Raw genomic sequence first — 24,054 nt, 5'->3', positions numbered from 1 at the left:
AAATATTTTACTGCAAAACATAACCATGTTAAAAAGATTGAATAATACAGTTTTTTAATGTTACTTAATACGTTACTTATACAGCCTGATAATATTAGTTTTTTAGCCAGTTATCAGTTGCAGTTTTAGTAGTCTTAGCACAATGTTTTTTTGAAGCAATGCCATAGCAGAACCACTTTTGGTTCCCTGAAGAACATTTGGTAACACTCTACTGGGTAAACATGAACTATATAGGATTAAGTTCATAGTCTATGTGGCAAAGCACATGCAGTTCTTAAAATACTATACAAGATACTTTAATCCTGACAAAATTTCTAACTCACGTCATTCCTAAAACAACACAAAATGGCCTGAGACTATCCTACATCAAGGCAGTTTTCCAATGAGAATTGAGAAAAAGAGAGAAAGGAAAGACATGAACCAGCATTTGAGGGCTAGAATATTCAGCAGAAATGATTTAATGAAATGGAAATAAAATAAACATATCTGATTTCCATGTTTTTGCATTACCATTAGGATCTTATAAATAACAATATGATATTCACTTTACTTCACAGGGGTCAGAGAAAATATACATTCAGTGTCATGGCATCGTCATAGGGTTTCTACTAATCTTATAAGCATAAATATGATACTTTACATTCAATTTTATTTAAAAAATTAAATACATAAATCAAAACCTACACAATGTAAATACAGTTCAGTAGGTTTTCATGGCAGTGATAGTACAATGTGTCGAAGCATCTTTTTAGAAGTACTCACCTTTGTTTGCTTTGTCGAACAGCCTCACTTGTCAAGTTGTGCAACAAAATGACCATTATGAGTTGGACAGCAACAAAGTCAGTTGTCATAACATGCTGAATAATTTCAGAAAATGTTATGATAACACCTAATGCCAGCAATATCCTCTTACTTGACATAGGTGTTATGTCAGTCCGACGCTGAAGTTGACAAAAGCAGCCTTTATGGCAACTGCTGCTTACTGGAATAAGCCTTTATAAATGTTTGTCATGTGGGCCTTGTGAACTTGACCTGCAGTATTGTACGGCTACATATGCCTTTCATGACAACTGACATCCGTCCACTGTGTTAGACCACTTCACTTCAAGGAATTTTTCAGCAATTTACTGTTTATTTATAGGACTTGTACTGTATTTCTAAGTATAGTTGATAATTGTATTTCTACAGTGTTTTCCTTCATGTGGTTATATGCGAACCCACCCACAACTGTCTGAGATGCAAACTGGGTAGCTCTATCTAGCAAGCTTTTGATAGCAAATGCTTGAACATTCATGCATGATTACAAAAACGACAGCAAAGTACTGTGTATTACTGTTTATACCATGAACTGAACATCAAGTTACAGCAATTACTGCATGTATAATAGTCATTAAGACTATAATGACTGTCTAGCAAGTAACCAAATATCTACTAATTATAACATTACCTGATGAACTACTTCACTGAAACACAAAACAGCACTCCTGGTTGGAATACCAAAACACATAGAATGCAGTGAAATGTATCTTTGTGGTAGGAATAACATTACATAAAACAAACAACAAAAAACTGTATGAACTGTAGAAACAAATATGAAAGCAAATAAAAAAAAAAGGTTGGTGACCATGGCCATAAGAAATGCCAGGAAGCTCCACCCCTTTTTTAATGATACCCAGATCAGGGACAGGCTGCTCAAGTCTGCAGAAAGTACTGGATGTATTTGGAAGCTGGACCTGTTTCTCCCAAAATGCAGCTTTTTACAGTAGCCTGTTGTATGTAAGGAAGTTGTGTCATGACACTTTCTAGTGTGAATGACAGACTTTGTAGCTCAGTGTATGTCACAGTGGCATAATGCTGATAATATGATATAACTTGCCAGGCTGGTGGAACAGTGAGCATTTTCTGCAGCTCTTCCGTAAAGTGAGTTTCATTTTAGCAGTCATAAGACTGAAGCTGTGTCACATCATCATTAGTCATTTCATCAAAAAAGAAAGTGTCATCACACGAACCAATGTCTGACCTGATATATGTGTTGGCAACTTGACATCAAAGTTGACAAAAGCAGTCTTTATGACAGATGATGCTTATTGGAATCAGCCTTTTTTGTGATAAGCTAATGTAGATGTCATGTGGCCTTAAGAACAGTACCCTACAGTAAATTGTTACAAAACCTTTAAATGGCTAGTTGTTTAAATAACTGTAAAAAAAAGTTGTGTGAATGTAAAGAAACTTTTTTAAAGAACTTCCATACAATGAAAAGTTTCTATATCAATTTTTCAAAGTTTTTTCCTAGAGCCATCTGCTCAAGCCAAGAATGACTTAGGAACATTGGGCCTCATTCACTGATACCTCCCTTAGTTTTTTCTTAAAGTTGTTCCTGTGAAAGGTCCCAAGAAACTGTTTACATCAGATTCATTACGTGAATGAGACCCATTTACTTTATCATGTAATTCAGCGCTAGTTTGCACTCATAGCTCAACAAAATGACAAATTCTATTAAAAGTGCGAATTTAAGACTTTCCATCTGTATCACCTTTGTGTTTGTAAGTAGAAGAGGAGTTATTTTAAGATTTGAACTTGATAAATGAATTGATTGATAATAATAGTTATAGATAATTTTGTGTGTCTTGGTTTGTGTCATGTTCCATATATTGTAGTATAGAATGTAATTTGAAGTGCCTTGTATACAGTATATTGTGCCTTGCAAAAGTATTCAGCCCCCTTAAAAGTCATCAAATCTATTTGAATTACAAACCACATTAACACAGATTGTTTCAGCCAGTATTTATATTGCAAACCAATATGCTCTTAAAGTCAAAATTCAATATTAATCAGCAGATCTTTAAAAAAAAACTGAAAACTCTGGACAGTGCTTGGGTGGTACGATGCAGCTTCCATTTTCATTGTCCTCTGGGATTTTTTTTTTTCTTTTTTTAATTTCTTTTTTATATTTTATTTTTTTCCAATCTTGTGCATGTCTGTAACTTTGTGGTTAAATATGTGTTTGCATAATTACATGTGAATAGTACAGAAAAATGACAGTAATAGTTTGACTTCTAACGGTTGAAAGGCTAAAGTGTCTTTTACAGTACTCTGTACATTAGAATGCAGCACTAGTCTGAAGCATGACTCCTAGACTGAGCCTGTTGAAATGTCTCTTTTGAAACATGTGGCATGGCCTCAGGGCTGGCAGGGAGAAGTGTCCGGAGCAGCGGCTCTCTCATTGTGATGCTGCTGTGTGCTGTAGACGAAGACGCGCTCAGGATCTGTCTGCTACTGTCTTTGTTCTGCTTTGCAACATTTCTGTTTGTCCATTCATCATAAGTTGTAATGGGCAGCTGGTGTTTTCAAATGATGTAAGAAAAGAGATGATATGCAATCTGAAGTCAAACTGGCTACTTCCAGCATTCAGTCTCCATAGTTTCCTTTCGTTATTTGTTGTGTTTTAGTATGAAACAGCACAGTATGTGTGGAGCAGGAGGTGCCAACAGAAGTAACGTTAATTGTACCAGTGGACTTTTCACCTAATATTTTTTAAGGCGTGATCTGTAGACTTCACACCATTCACTAGTATTTAACATGTCTCTGTGATTCTTGTCCTGCTCACAGAGAAAACTGCAAGAGTCTCCTCAGCTGTCTAAGTTCCAGCGTGTTCAAACACATAACTCTCCAATCCAAAGGCATGTTTTCCTCAGGCCAGGCTCCAGCACGAAAACGCCAGCGTCCGATCCTAACCACTGACCTACTTTGTGTCTTCAGAGGGTTGGGATTGATTTAATGCCCACCTGTGTTAATATGTAAGAGCATAGCGTGTTACATGCTGTAATTTAGAGGTCAAGTATTCTCAGTTCATACCGGATGCAGTTTGTTTTAATGTCAACACAGAATTTTCTCCAGGATCTCCTGCTGTACTGCACTTCGCCCTGCAGTGGCCACTTATTTATTTTAGTGTGGTGAGAGAGAAGCGGCACAGTAGTCATTTCAGATGGACTCGGCACAAAGGTTAACAGAATGAAAGGTGTATAATAAACAAAGAGAGACTTTGTTTACTCTCATGTAACTGGTCTGGTATCGTTTAAGAAACATGGCCTTACTCTTTAGAAAGTACAGTGCTGTGAAAAATTCTTAGGCAAGCTGAGAAAATGATATGTAAGGTTAAAAAAGACATTAGAACAAATACAAATAAACACTACACTGTGACTTTATGTGCATGAGTACCTAAACATTTCTAAAGCTATCTTTGAGAAAGTATCCAGTATTTACAGTTACCTGCTTAAGCTAATCAGTCCTTCATTAAATCAGCTGCTGCTGATGGAATCTAATAAATCCATGCAATGGCTGCAGCGCAGTGAGAAGTGAGGAACCAAACCTGTGTTCTTCTCGCCAACATATTAATAACGTAGTGTTTTTACTGGCAAAAACACACTTACTGCCAAGATAAATAGTTTTAAACAATTTTTTGCCTGCCTAAAGCTTTGGCGCAGCACTGTATGACTAGTAGTATTGCAGCTAAAAGGCCAAACAAGATGTAGTCTGATGTTAACGGTGTAGACCACAAATTAAAGAAGTGGTTCACCAAATATCTAATTTAAACAATTTTCCACTTTCCCCAGATGTGATCAATCAGCTGAAACATGTTTGATGTCCAAATGTTGCTTCTTAATGTTTGAGCTAGAGCTGCAAGACCAACGTTGCTAACAAACACTGGAAGTCAATAGTCACCAAAATGTTTTCCATAAATACATTCCCAAAACTACTCTTAAACCACATTCAGGGCACACAGACCTGTTGATGTGGTTTAGGACACAGTATGACTTACTGTGAACTATAAAAATGAACCAAATTTTACAGATTACCTTCTCTTGTTTTTGTTTATAACCATAAATCATCAGTTTGACAAAATTCAGTGTTAAGTTATTACAAAAAGAAACATGTCATTTGTGGTGTCCATATGCTTTCGTGAAGTACATCTTTAGTTTAAAGTACCTCCCTGCTGCATTCAGCTACACAGTGAAGTTTTATTCATGTTCCCAGCTCTCAGTAAGTCATATGTGCCCTAAACCACATTGATAAGAGTGAGCATCACCCTAAACACTCTCTCTACCAGCCAAGATGATCTTAACACTAAGATGTTTTCAGAAAATGAGCCCAGAGTGGTTTGATGTGAAATGTCTTACGGAATATTTCATATTACAGAGGTGATAAGAGGAACCAGAGGTCTTGCTGTCTACAACACAAATATAGCCATTTTATTTCCATTATATTTAGCAAAATATCATTGAGCCTGCATGTGTCATCTGATGTTTTTATGTGTAATGTTTATGATGGTAAAATAGTGGTAAATTTGAAAAGAATGCATTTTCTTTGGGGATTATTTTGCCTTGTAACACCCTGCATGTATCTCCCTCCATAAGTGGAATTTAAAATAAGTTATAAATTATCAGAATACGATGTCTCAGGCATGAGACTGCATATTCATAAGAATTTGATGTAGTAGCTTTATGTGAGGGAGATTTTTTGAGGCATTCAACTCTTCAAATAATCTGGTTCCTATCACCACCACAGTGATACAGTGAACAGTTCTGACTCTGTAAGTTTCTCTAGAACAGAGCATTTCATATCTCTCTGAATGACTTTACTTATGTCTTAAAGATTGAATAATGCAGACAATTTGAAAAATCAGCACAATTTCCCTTAAACTAGTCGTCTTAGACTGAGGATTCTGTTATTCAAGTGTAGAGGTTGAAGGTCAGGTCTGTGGATATAAGTCAAGTCTATGGAGCCTGTCTTGACAGTTTGAGGAGTGCCGAGGAGCTTAAGTGAAAGGTGAGGAGCTGGAATGTGTCTGCGAAAGAATAGCCCTTTGCATTAACATTAGATCAGAAAAGGAACCGAGGCAATTCTGATGATTACAAGAGAGGTAAATTGAGGAGCACCACCCTCCTCATTGTGGCCTGAGGCAGATCATTAACCCTGACAAACTGTGCAAGAGACAGCAAATGATACAGCACAGCAAAGGTCTGTGGAAAACCTGCCGTAGGTCAGAGGCATTGTCATGGATGGAGATGCTGGAGGTTCACTGGGGGCGTTGAGTACAGCCTGAGGGGGGTCATAGGAGACCAAGGAATGGTGGTGACCTTCCATCTTTGCAGCAGTAAGAGAAGACTGATGAACAATGCTGCTCCTTTCTGCACTCTTCAGCAGTAAAACACGGGTTCCGTTAATAGAACAGAGACACAAGACGGTCTGCGATGGATTTGTGTCAGGGGGTCATATGATGTGGTGGAACATTTAAGATTACACCTACCAGGAGAGGAGTAAGTCTGCTTGGCTGGGCTGTTGTCTGCTTGGCTGGACTGTTTCGATGGTTTGATATAGAGTGGAATTGATGAAGATGTGGAGTGTGAAAGATAAAGCCCGTCATTACTGTCAAGCCAAAAACGTGCTGTGTTGAACGTGGCCAGAATGAGTGGGTTTATCAGGAGGAAAAAATGTGTCATGCATTGTTCAGTTCCAGCAGTGGAAACGTGGCCGTACAGTAGTTTTTAGGCCGGTGGTTCTCAGGATAGTCTTACCGGCATCGTTTGATGAACTAGCTCTGCACTCCCACAGTCCCTGAGTGTTAGGCGGAGACTCATCACAGCTCCAGTTAGAAAAACAAGCAGTGATTCCTCTCATTCCCAGATAGAAAAACAATCTGCTCTCCAACTGGAACTGTCCTACGCTGTTGGCTGTGTTTATTTAGGCCAAAACTAGACCTTCTCTGGGACGAGTGCAGTGCAAGTAGCTCGGGGGACTTTGATGACAGTTTGATTCATCATTAGGAAATACCAGAGCAAAATCTGGTGATATAGTCAGTGGGTAAACAGGCCATGTAGTGATAAAACATTTGCACCAATTACCATACAACACATGACTTCTCTGAGGTGTTGATCTTGTAGTATTGAAGGGTACAATAAGAGGATGCATGTATTTTTACACGTCATCAAGGATATAGGTGTATTATAATGTCTTGTACTTGTCACAGCAATGTTCTCAGAGGATGTAACTGGAGTTTTTTTTATTTCATTTGATTCCTTTTGTTGTCTTCTACAGTCAATAAAATGAATAGCTGTATGAACTAGGAATGCACTGATGATACCGGATCTTGTAGGTATCAACCTAAAAACATTTGACTGATATTTCAACCCGATATTTGTTGACATAGTTATTGTACTCCAGAAGAGCAGAACATTTAGGTGATGCTGGGGGACTGCACTAAAATGTCTTTGTTTTATTCATTTTACTGCATTTGTAACCCTCTACAAATCAATATTACATTTGTCTGTAATTCTAAACCAGGTAGATGTAGTCCCAATTTCTACATTTTATAAATGTTGGCATCTGCAGATATGCAAACTAAAAATATCCGATATCGGCATCGGCCCAGAATTCCAATATCAGTGCATTCCTAGTAAGAACTCAAAAGGCCCATGGTTTATACTATTCTTGTTTTTTTTCATTTACTTTTTCCTTTTTTCCTTTATATATATATATATACCAAAAACAGTCATAATCTATTTTTATATGAGCATTTTCCGACCTCTCTTTGTCCCCTAGACTTCAATAGGCTGCTTTTGTTACTATACCTATAAGGCAAAACCTTGTTTTTCCAAAATGGTAACTTTACAGGAGGGGAACAAAACTTTCTTAACTTATGAATGTAAGAAGATTTTTTCTAAGTAATTTTTAATTACTGCGCCATTCATTTCATTCTATCGCACTGTAATGGACAGCTGGTACTTCCAAATTCTGTTTAAAAAAAAGATAATTTGTAAATAATTGTCTCTGTTCTGATTGGCTGAGTATTGTGCCCTGTTCTAAAAGCTGTCCAGGCTGAAACACTCCTTATAACTTTGGTGTGAATGGGCAGGGCTAAACTGCTGTCAGCTGATAAGGCGAATATATGTGAATGTGTAGGTCAATGTGACGCCACAAAAACAACAATGTGCAGTTTAGTTTCCATGTATGGACTGTATGGACAGAGAGATAGGTTTTGAAAATTTAGTGAACAAAATGTGGTTTTCCATTAATTGGGACCTTTAAGTTTCTTTTGCCACACAAATCCATTCAATCAAATAGACTACAGTTAGCACATAGGAACCTTGTTCCCTCCACAAAATGCATCTGTAAATAATGTTGATATATTTTCAGCTTGTAAGTCAAACCCCCTTGATTCATTTTCCTGAGTGTAGGCAGGTTGGTGTGCTGTACTGTTCACCGAGCAACTTACTTCAGTTTCTCTGATTCTCATGTTTTCACCTGCAGAGTTTACCTGAGGACCAACTAAGGAGCCTGTTGGTGGAGTGTGAGATGGCCCTGAGCAGATGTTCTGGCTCAGGTACAGAAGACTCCTCCCCAAGACCCTATTGTGCTTTAGAAAGCCACGCTATGTCTCTGCTGGCCAGCACGCCCCGCCTGTCCAGTTCTGCTATCTCGGAGTTACTGCAGGAAGCTTGTGGAACTCCCAGCACCCCCCATGAGAGTGAAGAAGCCACCCTGGACTGAATCCTGCAAGGTTAAGTTGTAGTCTTAATGGAGTCAGAGGAAATGCATGGGCATATTAGATGTTTGACATGGTGAGAATGCTTAAATACCAGTTTTGTTATTTGTGTTGAAATATTGGAAAAAATCATTACCATATTGTATTCTTGTTGAAGTATAATTAAAGCTGTTGAAAGTTTGACTGAAATAAAAAAAAATTTATTACAGCTTGATTTATGGAGAGAACATTCCAAGCATATTTGCCCCAAAGTGCTGAATTCTCTTCGTCTACTCTAGCTAGAGGTTTTTTCCTCTATATACTGCAGCCAAAGCCAGTTTTATCCACAAGGTGAGTTTCTGTTCAGGGTGTAGTAGTTTGTCTTTGCTGTGTGCACTGACCTAAATTAAAGTTACTAAGATTTCACTTCTCACTCCATTATTTAAATCTGTAACATGAAAAATTATGCTTTCTGGTTGCTTTACATTACCATTTAGTTACACGTGCGAGCCATACTTTGAAACCAGGGTAACACTTTAGGTCAAGTTCATAAGGCTGCTTGACAGTTACAAAAGCCCTTCATGACAACTGACATAAACCTACATTAACATTTATAAAAGCTTATTTCCAATAGCGACAGTTATCATAAAGACTGCTTTTATCAACTTCAGCACATTATCCCAGCTGACTTAGTGTCATTTGGTCCATTTCCCAGTTCAGACAAAGTCTATGTAGAGTCTTGCACATTCAGTATGTTAAGATGTTAAGGTTAGCCCAAATCTAACCTTAATTTCATTTAACTAAGCTACGCTGAACTTGACTGTCACAGACCAGTTAATTATTGACTAAAAATCTAATGGACTAAATAACATACTGATAACTCTTCTTACGTACATAATTAGCATCTTAAGTATACCACAATTGTACTGTTTCAAACATCAAATTGGCTTGTAGTAGCTACAAAATGCAGCAGAAATCAAACTATAATGCAGTAACTGCTGTCAAAAAGCTATGAATGTGCCCAGCGATGTGTTCTGTGCTTGTGATTGTGATTTCTTTGTGACACTCTAAAAACAGAGAGAAAGAAAACCAAAGCATCTCACATCTTCTGAACAATTAAGATAAAAGCGTAATATAGTGCAAAAATATGTTGACCAAAACAAATAGAATAAGTGAAAGTGTGTGTGTGTGTGTGTGTGTATATATATATATATATATATATATATGTGTGTGTGTGTGTGTGTGTGTGTGTGTGTTTAATTCAGCAAATAAACAGTAATTGTGCATTCAGACTTTGTATGCAACTGTATTCTCTACAAAGAGCACACTTTTGCACATTTTAATGCACAATTACTATTTGCTGAATTGAACATACTGTGGGGAAAAAACATGAAAGTGACCTGTGCAAAAGTAATGGTGCATTTATATTGTGTGTTTTATTTTTTTTCCAATTTGTTATTTTCACTTAGAAAATCAGCAAAGCATATAATTTGACCAGGGGTGTTCAAACTTTTGCATACAACCATATATTGTTTCCCATCCAGTGTGCATAGTTTTGGCAGACAATTATACATCACCTATAATCTATCATTTTATGTCTTACAGCAGTACACTTTTCCTGTTCGCCTTGTTTAAAGACGCCTTGTTGAAATTGGCCTTTGTCTTCATGTCATTATATGACTTTAAAAAGAGAAATAATCCAAAAGGACAGAAAGTCATTTGATTAAATTATTTTTCTATAGTAATTCTTTGGATTAGGTTACAGATTACATTTGTAACAGGTAATCAGTCATCTGTACTGGAATACATTTGTTTAGAAATGGCTGTGCAGTGCTTGTTAAAGTGGAGCTTTAGTGCTTCAGTGCTTCAGCTGTTCAAACAGGATGTGAAAAGTCCCAAAATCCGTGCACCTGATTCTATTTTTAGATCGTGGTCTTAAGAGCACACATTGAACAGTCAAAGAGCAAAGGCTGTCTCTTAGAGGAATGTAACAGTAGCTTCCAAAATATTCTCTCCCTTTTTCAGTGTTTGTAAAGGCAAAGTAAGGGTGTTTTTCAGTAAAACCATCGACTGCCATGCTAACACTTTAGTCGCCATCCAGAGCTTAGTATAAGTTTCCTACTAATGTTTTGACTACTCAGTTAAGATCTGGGATGTATTTACTTTTGGTTTGCCTCTGTGGAAGGTTTGAAGAGGAATTCCACTATTTTTTCTGCATAATTAAATGGTTAAGATGTAAGCAAAGTCATTTAGAGTGGTTTGATGTGAAATGCTCCATTCTAAAAAAAACTGTCTGAATTGTTCACAGTGGTGGTGATAGGGACCAGACGTCTCAAGAGTTTAATGCCTCTTAAAGCTATGTCACAGAAAGCTGTTGCATTAAATGCCTGAGACATTGTTTTACAATATCTTTGACGGGCCTTTTATTACTATTACTCAACTATCACCTGTCTGTAAAGCGCTTTGAGCTGCTACTTTGAAAAGTGCTCTGTAAATAATAATTATTATTATTATTAATAGAAGTAGTAGTTGTAGTTGTAATAGTAGTAGTTATAGTAGTAGAAGTAGTAGCTTAGTAGTAGTAGTAATAGTAGGAGTAGTTGCAGTAGTAGCTATAGTAGTAGTAGTTGTAGCTATAGTAGTAGTAGTAGTTATATTAGTAGTATAGCAGTAGTAGCTATAGTAGCAGTAGTAGCTATAGTAGTAGTCGAGTAGTAGTATAGTAGTAGTAGTAGAAGTAGTTGTAGTACTTGTAATAATAGTAGTAATAGTAGAAGTAGTTGTAGTAGTAGACAGTTGTAGTAATAGTATAAGTAGTAGTAGCAGTAGTAGTAGAAGTTGTAGTAGTAGTAGAAGTAGTAGCAGTAGTAAAGCAAGACAGGCAAGTTTATGTACATAGCACATTTCATACACAAAGGCAATTTAATGTGCTTTATTTATTATTATAATGTAATTATTATTATTATTATTATTAGTAGTAGTAGTAGTAGTAGCAGTAGTAGTAGAAGTTGTAGTAGTAGTAGAAGTAGTAGCAGTAGTAAAGCAAGACAAGGCAAGTTTATGTATATAGCACATTTCATACACAAATGCAATTCAATGTGCTTTACTAACTGTTATTATTATTATTATTATTATTATTATTATTGTTATTATTGTAATTATTATTATTATTATTATTATTATTATTATTAGCAGTAGTAGTAGTAATATATATATTCTAAAACATGGTAGGTCAGATCCATTCACAGGGGAGAGGTGCATGCTGGCCATTGTAAGGCAAAGTAAACTTTTTTTTACCACTATTTTTCATCAACATTACACGTTTTTTTGTGTAGTAAATAAAATCTGTGTCGTAGACATTGAGTAGACATTCCATCATCACCACTGTAAAGAAACTTGAGTCAATATGTTTCTCTCCAATGCTCCATTTCATATCAGATCATTCTGTGTTGAGTGTTTTTTCTTTTCAAAAGTTTGAAAAATGTCTGAAATTCCCCTGTAATACTTTGATCAAAAGAGACACATTCTGATATGTTTTCAACTGTTTATTGTTCTGTTGTTCTTTTAAAGTAACTGATATGAATAAAAACAGCATTTCTGTGGGTAAAGTTTGCAATATTAAAATACAAGGTAGCCCTAATTGTACAAAAAAGGGGGGGGGGACAAAACAAGCAACAAACAATAAACAACAAATAAAAACATCCTCAAGTCAGTGTGCAAACAGTTTATACAGACAAAAAACACTTTCAATGTCAGGTCACACTTCCTGATAAATTATTTAAATAGCATATATCTACACACATGAAATTACGTTTTAAAATAGATAAAAACAACTTTAATAATAAGTTATTCTTTAAAAAGGCATCATTCATTCACTAAGCACAACATAACTTAAAAAGAAAAATCCATTTATGCCCTGTTGGGGTATTTTACGCTCCAAAAAATATCGTGTATTATATACATTTTGAAAAATATATGATTGTATTACACTTGCTAACTACTTTTTTTTTTAAAAGAAGCCAACGGGTTTATATTCTGCAGCTAAAATGTAGTTGTATTTTAGTTGGTTTCAATTTACAACAATGAGGTAATATTTGTATATTTGTTTTCCTTTGTTTAGAATACAGAGCATACTCATACGCACTAGTCATGCACTCTGTGCTGAAGGACTAAGAAACAACTATAAATTTGTTTTGGTTTGGAACAAACTTAAGAAGTTCTACATAATTAAGGCAATTTCACCCCAACGATCCAGTATGTTCTTCAGTTTTTATAATTATTAAGTGAAAGTTGCACTGAGATGAGAAACGATTCAAGGTGTGTCCATATTGTGCCAACAATTTAAGTAAAAGCAATGTCACAACTGCCCGCTACACCCCTCTAACAGGCTTTTCTTAATTTGAAATGCTCTGAGCATAAATATTGCTCTAGTACCTACTGTTCTGCTTCAAAAGACTGATGACAAAGGTTTTTTTAACCCTGAGAACAGCTTGGAGAACACGTCTCCAAATAAGGCAAGTGGCTTTTCAATGGACATGCTGTCATCAACTGATATCCGATTGTTACGGCCATGAAACTGCTATAAGGTATAATTTTAAAAACAAGTCCAAGTTTGGGATGTTTGTAACAAACACACAGAAAACACTCATTCTCTTGAAGTAAAAGACAACAGTCCATTTCTGTTCACACCATCCTGTGCATCCTCCCTCAACAGTTCTTCCGTGGGACCTCAGACCCACTAGAAAGAAGTGGAACTCCTTTTGCTTTTCTTCATTTTATGAGAGGTTTCTTCCTTTTGTGATTATAGTCCACAGCAGATCTGAGGTTTAACTTTGCAATTATAGACAATAACTCTTCCTTTTTTGGTCCTCCACAACAGGAGGGGGAACCTGACCAGTTTAGAAACTCAGAAGTCTTTTAACGTTCTTTCTCATTCCGTGCAGGGATGTCCATTCTCTACCTGCTTTTGTTGCAGGCTTCTACTGTCCTCTTCCAGATAACAGCTACTGTCAGCCCCAAGGTCACATGAACTGACCTTGTAGCTTCTCCCTTTGATCCCTTGGTCCCATCATAGGAAAGAGTTGTAAAAGTTTCATCCCAGAACATACATAACACATTTAAATAGACTGACGACAATAGGTGAAAGGCACATTCTTCAGGGAAATCCCAAATGGTCGTATTATACATCTGAACAAACAGAAAGAACAGGCAAATATTAGTAGAGGAAATCAAGTTCAGTCAAAACTGTCCAAAATAATATTTATGTTTAGAGTTGTATCTGGAAAAAACAACATCTAATATTTTACCTCTGCATTCATATTTGAGATCTGAGAAGTAAACCATCTCTTGAGAGAAGACAAAGAGACCAAGTCTTCCACCAGCATATGTCTTGTCATTAATGCTTCCAGAATCTGCCATGACTTTCTTGCCCTCGTACATGATAACTCTGAAAAGTAACAAGAAGAAAGGCTGTGAGACACAAGTTCTCAGCTTCCATTGTCGGTAGTTTAAAAGACCTTTCTGAAGCAAACTAACCTGATGTATCCAGTTTTAGGTCTGTGGATCAGGTGCCATCTGTAGGCAGTGTAATCTTTCCAGCCAATGTTCTTGGGGTCATGCCACAAAGTACGCACCTGGAATTTAACACAGTCCAAATGGAACATGAATATCACAATCCTCACAGATCTGACTGCTTAGCTTTTTCCATTCTGAAGAAACATTCTCAAGCATAAGATGAAAGTGCTGCTTACCTGTCCTGGTGTATCTCCAGTATGCCACAAAGCATTCCTGAGATGCTCGCCTGGCCCTGTGGTTGAATTAACCACTTTGATGGACAGTCCAGAATAGCCCTGAGCTCTTGTTGGCGTGTGAGACCAGTATGTCTGCGTGATCTGTTTCCACATCACCACATAGAAGCGGGAACTGGACTGATAGCCGAACACAAAACCGGCATAATCGTCATCTCGGTCAGTATTGATGAAGAAGGTTCCGCTGAAGTCCACCGCATTGAACTCATCATAACCTGAGATAAAACAGAAGACAGTTATTGATAATGGATTGATGAGTTTATAGAGTGTTCTATTAACTTAAGGATTTCTGCTACTTACCAACAGCAATACCAGGGTCGCAGTTGACTGTCTGAAGAAGCTCTTTTCCCTGATGGCGGACCACCCAGTTGGGGTCAATTTGTGACGTTCCTGTGGGGTCGAGAGGAACCATCTGGAACCTACGGAAGTCTGTCTCGCTGATGGCAAAGTTCTCTGGACAAACGTCTTCAATATCAGGCACATTGTCTTGGTCAAAGTCATCTTTGCAAACATCACCACGTCCATCACCTAGGAGAAATTGCAACATTATGACCAGGTTAAGAAAGTTTAAAAAAAAAAGTAAAAAATGATCAGAAAAACAACATCATTTGATGCTACTGGACTGTCCTTACCATCAGAGTCAATCTGGTCTGGGTTGAAGGCCAGTCTGCAGTTGTCTCTCTCATCAGGCACACCATCATTGTCATCATCGTGGTCACATGCATCCCCTTTTCCGTCCTTGTCATGGTCAGCCTGGTTGGCATTGGGGATGTATGGGCAGTTGTCCAGATTATTCTGATGGCCATCCTCGTCAATGTCCTGGTTGCTGTCGCACTTGTCGCCCACATTATCGGAATCAGAGTCAATCTGTAGGAGAAGAGGAATGAATGGAGCTTTTGTTTAAGCCATTCTTCTAAAGGGATGCTAACAAGCTTTGTACTGAATTATTAATTCAGTGACTCTTCACTGAAATGTGTTTGTCAAATACACTTGCATTCATGCTTCATGAATTGAATGTACCGCAGATGAAATTCTGCCAGCTTATCTTTTCTGCCTGTTTATTATAATTGTTCATCTCTATTTTAACACAGTGAAATGCTGAAAGATTCCAGCTGAGAAAACCAAAGATTTAATTACTAGTAAAACTCTCAACCCTTTCCAAGAAAACTCCCCAACGTTCACTTAGCTAAATTACAGGTACAACTCAAAAATACTGTAAGGAGCTTTCAGCTACTCTTAAAGCAAGGCGATGCAGAGAAACGTTGCCTTAACTCTACAATCTTAGGTTGTGAAACATACCAGATATACCACAAACTTGTTTCAGGAGTGGAGAGAGACTTACCTGATCAGGGTTGTGCTCCAATGGGCAGTTATCACAATGGTCTCCAACCCCATCGTAGTCAGTGTCTCTCTGGTCAACATTGTACACGTATGGGCAGTTGTCCTTCTCATTCAGAATACCTGAACAATAGATGGCGCATTCATTACAAAGTGTATCTTTTGATTGTTCCCTTTAATTACCCATTTAGGCTGCATGTTGCTTCTCATTTGTTTCTCTCTTACCATCACCATCAATGTCAATGGCACAAGCATCGCCTTCTCCATTGTTGTCAGTGTCAATCTGGTCAGGGTTGCTGTCGTATGGGCAGTTATCACAGCGATCACCGACTTCATCATGGTCTTGGTCATACTGTCTTGGGTTGAAGACGAACGGGCAGTTGTCCTATTTAAGACAAAAAAAAAACAAAACATGCTCAACACTGAAAACCTTTACTCAAACATCAGTACAGCCAAGTCAATGGCAAATAGATATACTCAAGCAACGAGTCAAACATCTGGGGCTGTTTTCTGCTCTACAGATGGAAAGTTAGAAATACACTTTCACTTCAAAGCGAGTACTAAATCAATGGTTGGAGCTCTACACCACAGACTCTAGGCTTCAGGAATCAACTGTGTTGGTATGTACGATTTGGCTCTGAGGCAGCTACTGTTTACTTGCCCAGTTATACATTTTTTTTTCTCCCAACATAGAACTTTAAATTATGGATATAGAATGAAAGGTCTTAGACCATTGACATTATGCCCATTGCAAAACTGTTATTTGTATGCTCTTGGCAGGGCTGTTGACTGTTCTGCACTCTCCAAGTCTTTTGTTCACTCTCTCTTTTCCTTTAGCGCCGCACTCTGCTCACACAGGTATTTGAAAATGGAGGAATGTGTTTTCGTCTCACCCTATCATCAGGGATCCCATCGTTGTCATCATCGTAATCACAAGCGTCTCCGATTCCATCTTTGTCGTAGTCTTCTTGGCCGAGTTGGGAAGGTCAGGGCAGTTGTCCTGAAAGAAGATGTGTTTGGATTAAGGGGTTGCAACCTCAATTATATGGCAAGGTCGTTTTTAACCATAGGGTGATGGGGGGTGGTTGGATACCTTCTTGCAGTGGTAGGTGGCATTCTCCACGCAGTGGAGGTCAGTGTTGGGCCAGCCGTCCAGATCAGTGTCCTCTCCACAGATGTAGCCGTTTCCAGCATAACCAGGTTTGCACTCACACCGGTACATGATGTCTGAGAACACTCCCAAGTAAATACAGTTGGCCTTTTTGTTACACTCATGGCTTCCATCCTCACAAGGGTTCCTTGGCACACAGACCTAGAGGGAGATAAGATGTGATTTAGAGCTTTTCTCTCCACACATAGAAGATTATCTGTTCCAATGGGGTCAGTACTCTCCATTTACTGCTAGAGGGACATAGCACTTGCATACTTCAGCATTTCTCGTCCTTCAGCAGACCTAACGCAACTTTATCAGTTAAGTAGATGGCCTTAGTGGACGTTACACTGTACACTTTTTGGAGCATTTTGGAGAACATTAGTTTAGGTCAACAGAACTTTACTCACCTGTTTGTTGGCCATAGCTTGTTCAATACCCTTTCCAAAAGGCTGACGTCCAGAGTAGCGAGGGGGGCAGGGAAGGCAGTTATAGCCCGGCTCTGTGTTCTCACAGCGATGGACTCCATTAATTGTGAAACAGGCATCAGGAACATCTTTGCACTGAAGAAACAAGGTAGTGTTAAGACGCAAAGAATGGTTGTATTGATATCTGATGTGACTGGCTGATCTTTTTCTTCACAATTCCAATACCTCATCAATGTCCTCACAGTGGATTCCATCTCCAGTATAGCCAACTGGGCACTGTCCACATTTCCAGGAGCCATCAGGGAAGCTGGTGCACTTACTGCCAGCAAAGCAAGGGTTGGAAAGACAGCCATCTGTTGAGAAAAGACAAATTTGCTGAACATATGCTTTCACCATTAGTGAAAACGATCATTTTTATACTGAGCCAGAAGCCTGAGCAGGCAGCAAAACTGTTAGACTGCTTACCAATGGGACAGTCCTGGGAGTTACACAAACGGGTGCCTTTAAAATCACCCACACATTCTTTTCCACCATATTTGGGCACAGGATTGTTACAGAGACGATTCCTGGTCTGCAGTCCTCCACCACACGTGACAGAGCAAGTGTCCCATGGTGACCATGGCCCCCAGCCTCCATTGACTAAATGACAAGACCAAAGTCACAGAAACAATATGATGAGTCTTAACAAATTATATTTTTACACTTTTCATGAACATCAATCCTTACTTAATAAATAAGGTAACAGTACATTGACTTGTTTTATATTAGGCTCTTCATATTAGGCTGCCCTTACCTGGGCATGGAGACATCTTGCATGGTTCAGTCTGTCGGCCCTCTCCTTGGCAGTCCTTGCCACCCATTTGTGGAGTAGGTGAGTTGCACAGGCGGATGCGTGTGATGACGCCTTCTCCACAGGTCACCGAGCATGAGGACCAGGGAGACCAGTGGCTCCAGCCTCCATCTTGCTTGACTGTGGAACAAAATTACAACCACGGTCAAAACACGCATAGACACACATCTTTAAAAACATGATGTACACTTTGATTTAAAAAAATCATAGTGCAGTAGATCAGTAGTGAAGACATGCAGATTGAGATTAGATTTCAGCTCTGACTCACAGCGTTTGTCGCATTCTTGCAGGTAGCAGTCTCTGGTTTGTACTGAGGTGCCATCGCAGTTGCTATTGATGCGGTCACAGGAGCGCCCACGCTGCTGGATGCCACGGCCACAGGTCACTGAGCAGTGGGTCCACTCAGACCAGGGCGACCAGCCATCTTCAGCATAGTCACTCGCTGGAGAAAAAGGAGAGAGGTTTGGTTAGAGCTTATCACTGATGTCTGTGTTATTAATAACGACAAATAAAGCTATCATAGAGAGTCAAATGGAGGTTAAAATGCAGTTGTGTGCAAAAGTTTGGGCACCCCTGGTCAAATTACGTTTTATTGAAGTGAAATTAACACATTTTAATCCTCACTTACTGTTTTTTGGCTGAATTTGATATACTGAAAAAAACATGTAGCATGTGCAAAAGTTATGGCACATTTTATATTTCATGTTTTACTTTGTCCAATATGCTAAACTTGGTAAATAAATAGAAATTGTGCACTAAAATTTGCAGAAAATTGCCATATGTGAAAGTGCCATGTGTCTTATTTTTATTTAGAAAATCAATAAAACATGTCACTTAACCAGACGAGTTTAAACTTTTGCAGTCTTTTGTATTTGTGTGCAGAGGTGACAACATTTTTCCAATGGTAAAAGACATTGAACTTACGAGTTCCACAGCGCGGGCAGCATTCACCATCAGGCACGGTGGCATTGGCACAAGGCATGAGCGGGCAGGAGATTTCCCGACAAATGGTGGCAGAGTTCTATGGAAAAGAATGCTGTGTTGAGTTGAAGAGTCTTGGCTCTCATCACTGAATTCAGAAACTTTACAGTAAGTAAACACAAGTCTCTCTTGCAGACCTAATGTCTGTGTTTAGCCGTAGATGAGTGACCTTTGGGTTGGGCAGGGAAATCCTGTGGTGTTAAAGCCCCAGGTTGTTTGTGGTTAGCTGGGGTGGGTAGGGCCCTCACAAAGGTCTATAACTGGCACAGTAGGGACTAATTTGATTCTGTCTAACTCCTTGCTTAGTATGAGGTAAGGTTTACTGCTGCTAGTGAAGGCCTTTTTTCAAGCAATTAACTGCTGCTAGAAAAACATTTTGCTCCACTCAATTTTATGGTGAGACCATGGAACTCAAAATGAGTGGAATGCTTAAAAAAAGAAAGTCAGATGCTTCCAACTTCAGTTCTCTGAACTAAAGCAGCAGATTACTCCCACTGCTCTGCTGGCCTTCACTTTCTCCTAATCGCAGACAAAATTCTGACTAATGGCCAGATGCTCTGTGGTCACAGAGCTGCTTCTGCAGAGTTCACGCAAGCACAGCACTCCATTTGCACTTCATTATGACCCCTGCTTTCACTCAATCTCTACTGGCTGGGCTTACCAAAACCTGCTGGCAGCTACTATGTGAGACGGATGAGTGCAATTAAAAGGACAGTTCAGCCAATACCTGTTTTTTTCAACTCATTGTTGGTTGTATCCCTTTAATTTTACTCACTGTAAGCTATGGGCTTACCTGGCAGGTGCAGTGGGTGCAGCTGTCCACCGTCCACTCGTCCTTGTCTTTGTAGACAATGCCATTGTGCAGGCACACCCCACTGTGGATCGAAATCTGGTTCTTTATTAAGTTGTTATCTGCAGTCTGGAAGGGTGAGAAGAAGGAAGAGAGGGCGTTTTAGCAAAAGCTACTGCACCAAGGGAGGCATAGTCTGCAACAGGAGGGATTCCACTGGATATGAATCAGAGGGATGGAAAATGAAATAAAGAAGGCTTGTTGCTATTCACATGAGGCTAATTTGAGGTTTGGCACAGAGTAAGAAGTGACTATGAAACAAGTGGCTCGGCAGTTGAATAGAGAGATAGACAGAAAGACAGACAGAGAGAGAGAGAGAGAGAGAAAGAGAGAGAGAGCACAAGCTGAGCACAGCTGGTTTTGATACTGACCACTTGGCGGAGCTCGTTTGACAGCTGCTTAACCACCACACCAAGCCCCTTGAGCTCCTTAAACATGCTGGCCAGGTCCTCACAAGAGAAGCCACAGATGTCTTGGAGATCTGAATCACAGGGACAGGGGCAAAACATTCGGTCTGAGACTTTACAGGCCTGCAAGGAGCCCTGAGATCAGAGTATAACCAGTGAGAGAACATGGGAGCTTACCTTTGGTCTTGTGTCCAGTGTAATCTGTGCGGATAGCCGGACTGGTGCCGTTCACAGGGTTGTCTAGGGTCATGACGTCTGTGATGAAGGTGGCTACGGAGAGAACAAACATGGTTTGTATTGCTTGCATGGTTTGGTCTGGCTTTGGCTACACAATAATTGACTTTAAAAAACTTTGTGGGGTCGTCTGATTGGCATAATCACTTACAGCTCTCGCATCCCATGTTCCGTAGGATTGTGTCCAAAGTGGTTCTAAAGACAAAGCGCACATTCTGGAGGACTCCCTGTAGAGACAATTTGTACATATTTAGAACTTCAGGAATGTAAGTGACATTATTTTACAAACAATAGCAAAAGGCCACCTCAGTGTTTAAATGAAAGTGAACAACACTGATGAAACATGCAAGTTCGTAAACACTTACCATAAACCTGTCTTTCACTGCTCCTTTTCCTATCCGCAGGGTAGCAATATCGACAACCTCCTGTGTCAGAATTTGGTGGATAGGCACATCCAGCTCACTAGTATTTATCTCTTCGCAACCAACATACAGTTGTGCACGGTCGTCCTGCACGAACAAGGTGATATTCTTCCAGCTGCCGCTTGCCAATTGGGCATCTTCAATTGAGACCACATGTTGTCTGTTAGCTGTTGTGTAAACCAAATCCAGAGTGTGGGCATCTCCATTGGAGATAATCTCAAAAATGGGCCCAGAGCCGTCTTTCTTCTCCACGGTCAACAGGCTGCCTCTGGTCTTTTTGGCTTGCTTCAGGTTGACCATGAGGAAGAATCCCTTTTCTGCCTGGATGGAATAAATGAGGTCCCTGAAGGAGTGCTCTGGGATCGAGGGGATCAGGTTGGGGTTAAGAATTTTGTAAGCGGGGCTGTAAGGATCCGGACCCTTCACCAAACTCACTCCATGGTGCCTCTTATTGATGCGTGCAAGCTCGAAAAGGTCATACATACTGTTGTCATCTCTGTTCTCTGTGAATTGAACGAGAAAACACAAGATGTAAGAGGGACTGAAGGGGTTAAGTTTAGGAGCATTCCTGTTGGCCATATGGAAATACATTTTTTCTAAGGATTAGCACTGATTTTTCAATAAAATAATGACTCAAGTAGAAGTTAAAGTAGATATCAAAATAGTAGGAATAAAAAGCATCAGGGTAAAAAACTCAGGTATTAAGTTCTCTATAGAATCGTAGGCCGTTATCTATCTGCAAAAGAACTGAGGTTTGTTAGGTTCTGTTCCCTTTTTGTGCTACTTTTGGTCTTAAGCTCGAAAGCTAGAGGTTTTAGCAACAGCAAAGCAGTTCAGGTGCAATTCAGTGTGAATGACTACAGTGGAACTGGCTTCAGAGTTAAATACATTAGAGGGTACGTAAGAGAACCAAATCCATTAAGCTGGTCCTAAAGTCCATGTTTAAGCAGCACATACTTATTCACAGAGGCTGAGGTTACTTGAAAAAATGAATCAGGTTCTTACCTGCCACTCGGCCACCTTCTGAAGTCCAGAGCATCACCAGTAAAAAGAGTGCGGTGAACATCATGGTCAGAACTCAACACTTATTCTAAGAGAAGAAGGAGCAGATTTTAAATCAGTGGTCCAGTAGACTCAAAATTTAATATCGTATCCACATGTTCGCAGTTTTAGTGGACGTTCCATTCATATAATGAAAACAGTTTAGCTTACAAAGACTCACCTGAACGAGAAGAAGTTATCCCAAAGTAACGGATAAAAAGGCGCTGGTTAAAATCCCTTTACTCCTGAATCTCCGAGACTCTGTAAGCCTAAATTCCAACGCGTTCGGTTAAATATATACAAGTATTACTACTATCTGAACACTTTCTCCATTCGTATTCTGCTCCTCCTCGTCCTTCAGCTCGTACTCACTACAGACCTGCAGAGCAAAGCGCTATTTAACCAGTTTATGGACATCCCTGAGGCGCTGGCTCCGCCAATCAGGAGCTCGGAAGCAGGGAAACTGGGCGAAGCCTGTGTTCTTACCTCACAGCGAGAAGAATATCCGAGAAAAAAAGCCGCATTCCACTGCAGAATTTCCATCAGCGGAGAAATATTTTAAAGACGAGCCAAAGCGTAAAAGGAAAAGCAGATCTCAAAGAGTAAACGGTCAAAATGTCCTCATTAACTCAGGGGTCAAAGTTTTCTTTGAAAAAGATAACATTACTATACATGTATTTGAGTGGAGTTTAAATGCGAAAATGAATTTTCACCAACAAGTGATTACATGTCACTAGTTTCTTACTCGAGCTGGTTAAAGTATATTACAACATTAAAAAGAGAGTTTTATATGCTGCTTTCTCCCGGTTGTCTTTGGTTGTCAGAGAAATGGCAAAACACAAAATAGCGTTGCCGTTCTAAGGTTGTCCACTAGGCGCCGCTGTACTCCCCTTTCTTACAGAACTGCCCTCAGGTCAGTAGAAAGGTAGTCAGACTGCTTTAGTTACTGGAGCTGTTATGTGGTTTTCTGAGACAAAGATGTTTAAACCAGATTTAGGTGAAAGGCGGCACATTTATTTCTGGAAACTGATGATTTAATGAATACCTGAACACCAACTACCGATAATGACGTTTTGATGTCAAGCCCACACATACTTTTGCCATACAGACATCTGATAGATGGCAATATATGGGTTCTAAATATATGACATATATTATCATCTGTGGTTTTCCCTTATACCCAACTTATATTTGTGACATATGGACATGTATGTGACATGCTAACTTATATGAAATTGGCCATTTTCGAATATGGGACATATTTTAGTCATACATTACCATATACAAACATATATGTGTAACACTTATATTTAACAATATATGATAGGAAATATTATTCATATGTGGATGGCATTTTCTAGGTTCATGTTATTAAAGGTTTTTATGCATCTTCTATGTTTCTTTCACATACTTTCTAATGAAGTGGCTACACAAAGTCTGAAGACATGCAATATTTTCAATTATTTCACATTTTAATTGTTTTATTGCACAGCTTACAAGTACAATAGAATAATTAAAATGTGAAATAATTTAAAATATTGTTCCCTGACACATTTAAATAATTCAATATTTAAGAGCAAACAGATAATATAGTAACAATTATAACTGCACTGGGAAGTTTTTTTCACCCACATATCAGACATATATGATCCATATATTATGCATATATGTCCAGTAATTGATACTTACATATATGCACACATATTTTTAAAATATATGTCTGGCCCTTGATATCAGCTTTCCAATGTTTCTCATAGGGGAAATGCAGATATCCTGTTAGTCCGTTAAATTAAGGAGGTATTACAAAATAGATACTACAGATTTAACAATACCAGCGCAGATGTTATAAGTCTTCTTAATTCTACCCTATTCTTAGTTAATGATATTTCCTTAAGATTATTCCCTGAGAACTTTATTCATTTTAAATTAATAACACATTCCTTGCCTTCTGAGTTGCTGTGTCTTTGCTGTCTGCCAGATTTAGTTGTCATTATTCCACTCAGTGTCATTAAAGCCAAAACTGTA

The 24,054-nt window shown here is 38.8% G+C and overlaps 2 protein-coding genes across 4 annotated transcripts in view; one reads left to right on the top strand and one right to left on the bottom strand.

Moving 5' to 3' along the window:
• Nucleotides 1–8,801, top strand: part of fsip1 (fibrous sheath interacting protein 1) — a 73,516-nt gene extending 64,715 nt beyond the window's left edge. For all 3 annotated transcript variants that reach the window (XM_036593512.1, XM_036593513.1, XM_036593511.1), the window contains exon 11: nt 8,308–8,801. In XM_036593512.1, coding sequence (XP_036449405.1) covers nt 8,308–8,547 — 240 coding nt within the window. In that variant the 3' untranslated portion in view covers nt 8,548–8,801. The remainder of the gene's footprint in view (nt 1–8,307) is intronic.
• A 3,732-nt stretch (nt 8,802–12,533) lies between these two features.
• Nucleotides 12,534–22,405, bottom strand: LOC118823447 (thrombospondin-1-like). The gene is given in 24 exon segments (XM_036593071.1): nt 12,534–13,708; nt 13,828–13,967; nt 14,057–14,154; nt 14,272–14,543; nt 14,629–14,856; nt 14,961–15,195; nt 15,671–15,789; nt 15,892–16,051; nt 16,560–16,642; nt 16,645–16,666; nt 16,760–16,978; nt 17,227–17,379; nt 17,470–17,597; nt 17,710–17,883; nt 18,038–18,214; nt 18,363–18,536; nt 19,019–19,115; nt 19,869–19,994; nt 20,297–20,406; nt 20,510–20,602; nt 20,718–20,793; nt 20,932–21,491; nt 21,994–22,078; nt 22,211–22,405. Coding segments are annotated over 23 exon segments (3,516 nt in total). The 5' UTR covers nt 22,058–22,078; nt 22,211–22,405; the 3' UTR covers nt 12,534–13,700.
• Between the last annotated feature and the right edge of the window lie 1,649 nt (nt 22,406–24,054).

The sequence above is a fragment of the Colossoma macropomum genome, unplaced genomic scaffold (assembly GCF_904425465.1).
Source record: "Colossoma macropomum unplaced genomic scaffold, Colossoma_macropomum, whole genome shotgun sequence".
Classification (NCBI taxonomy): Eukaryota; Metazoa; Chordata; class Actinopteri; order Characiformes; family Serrasalmidae; genus Colossoma; species Colossoma macropomum.
This window is presented reverse-complemented; position numbering and strand designations above follow the sequence as displayed.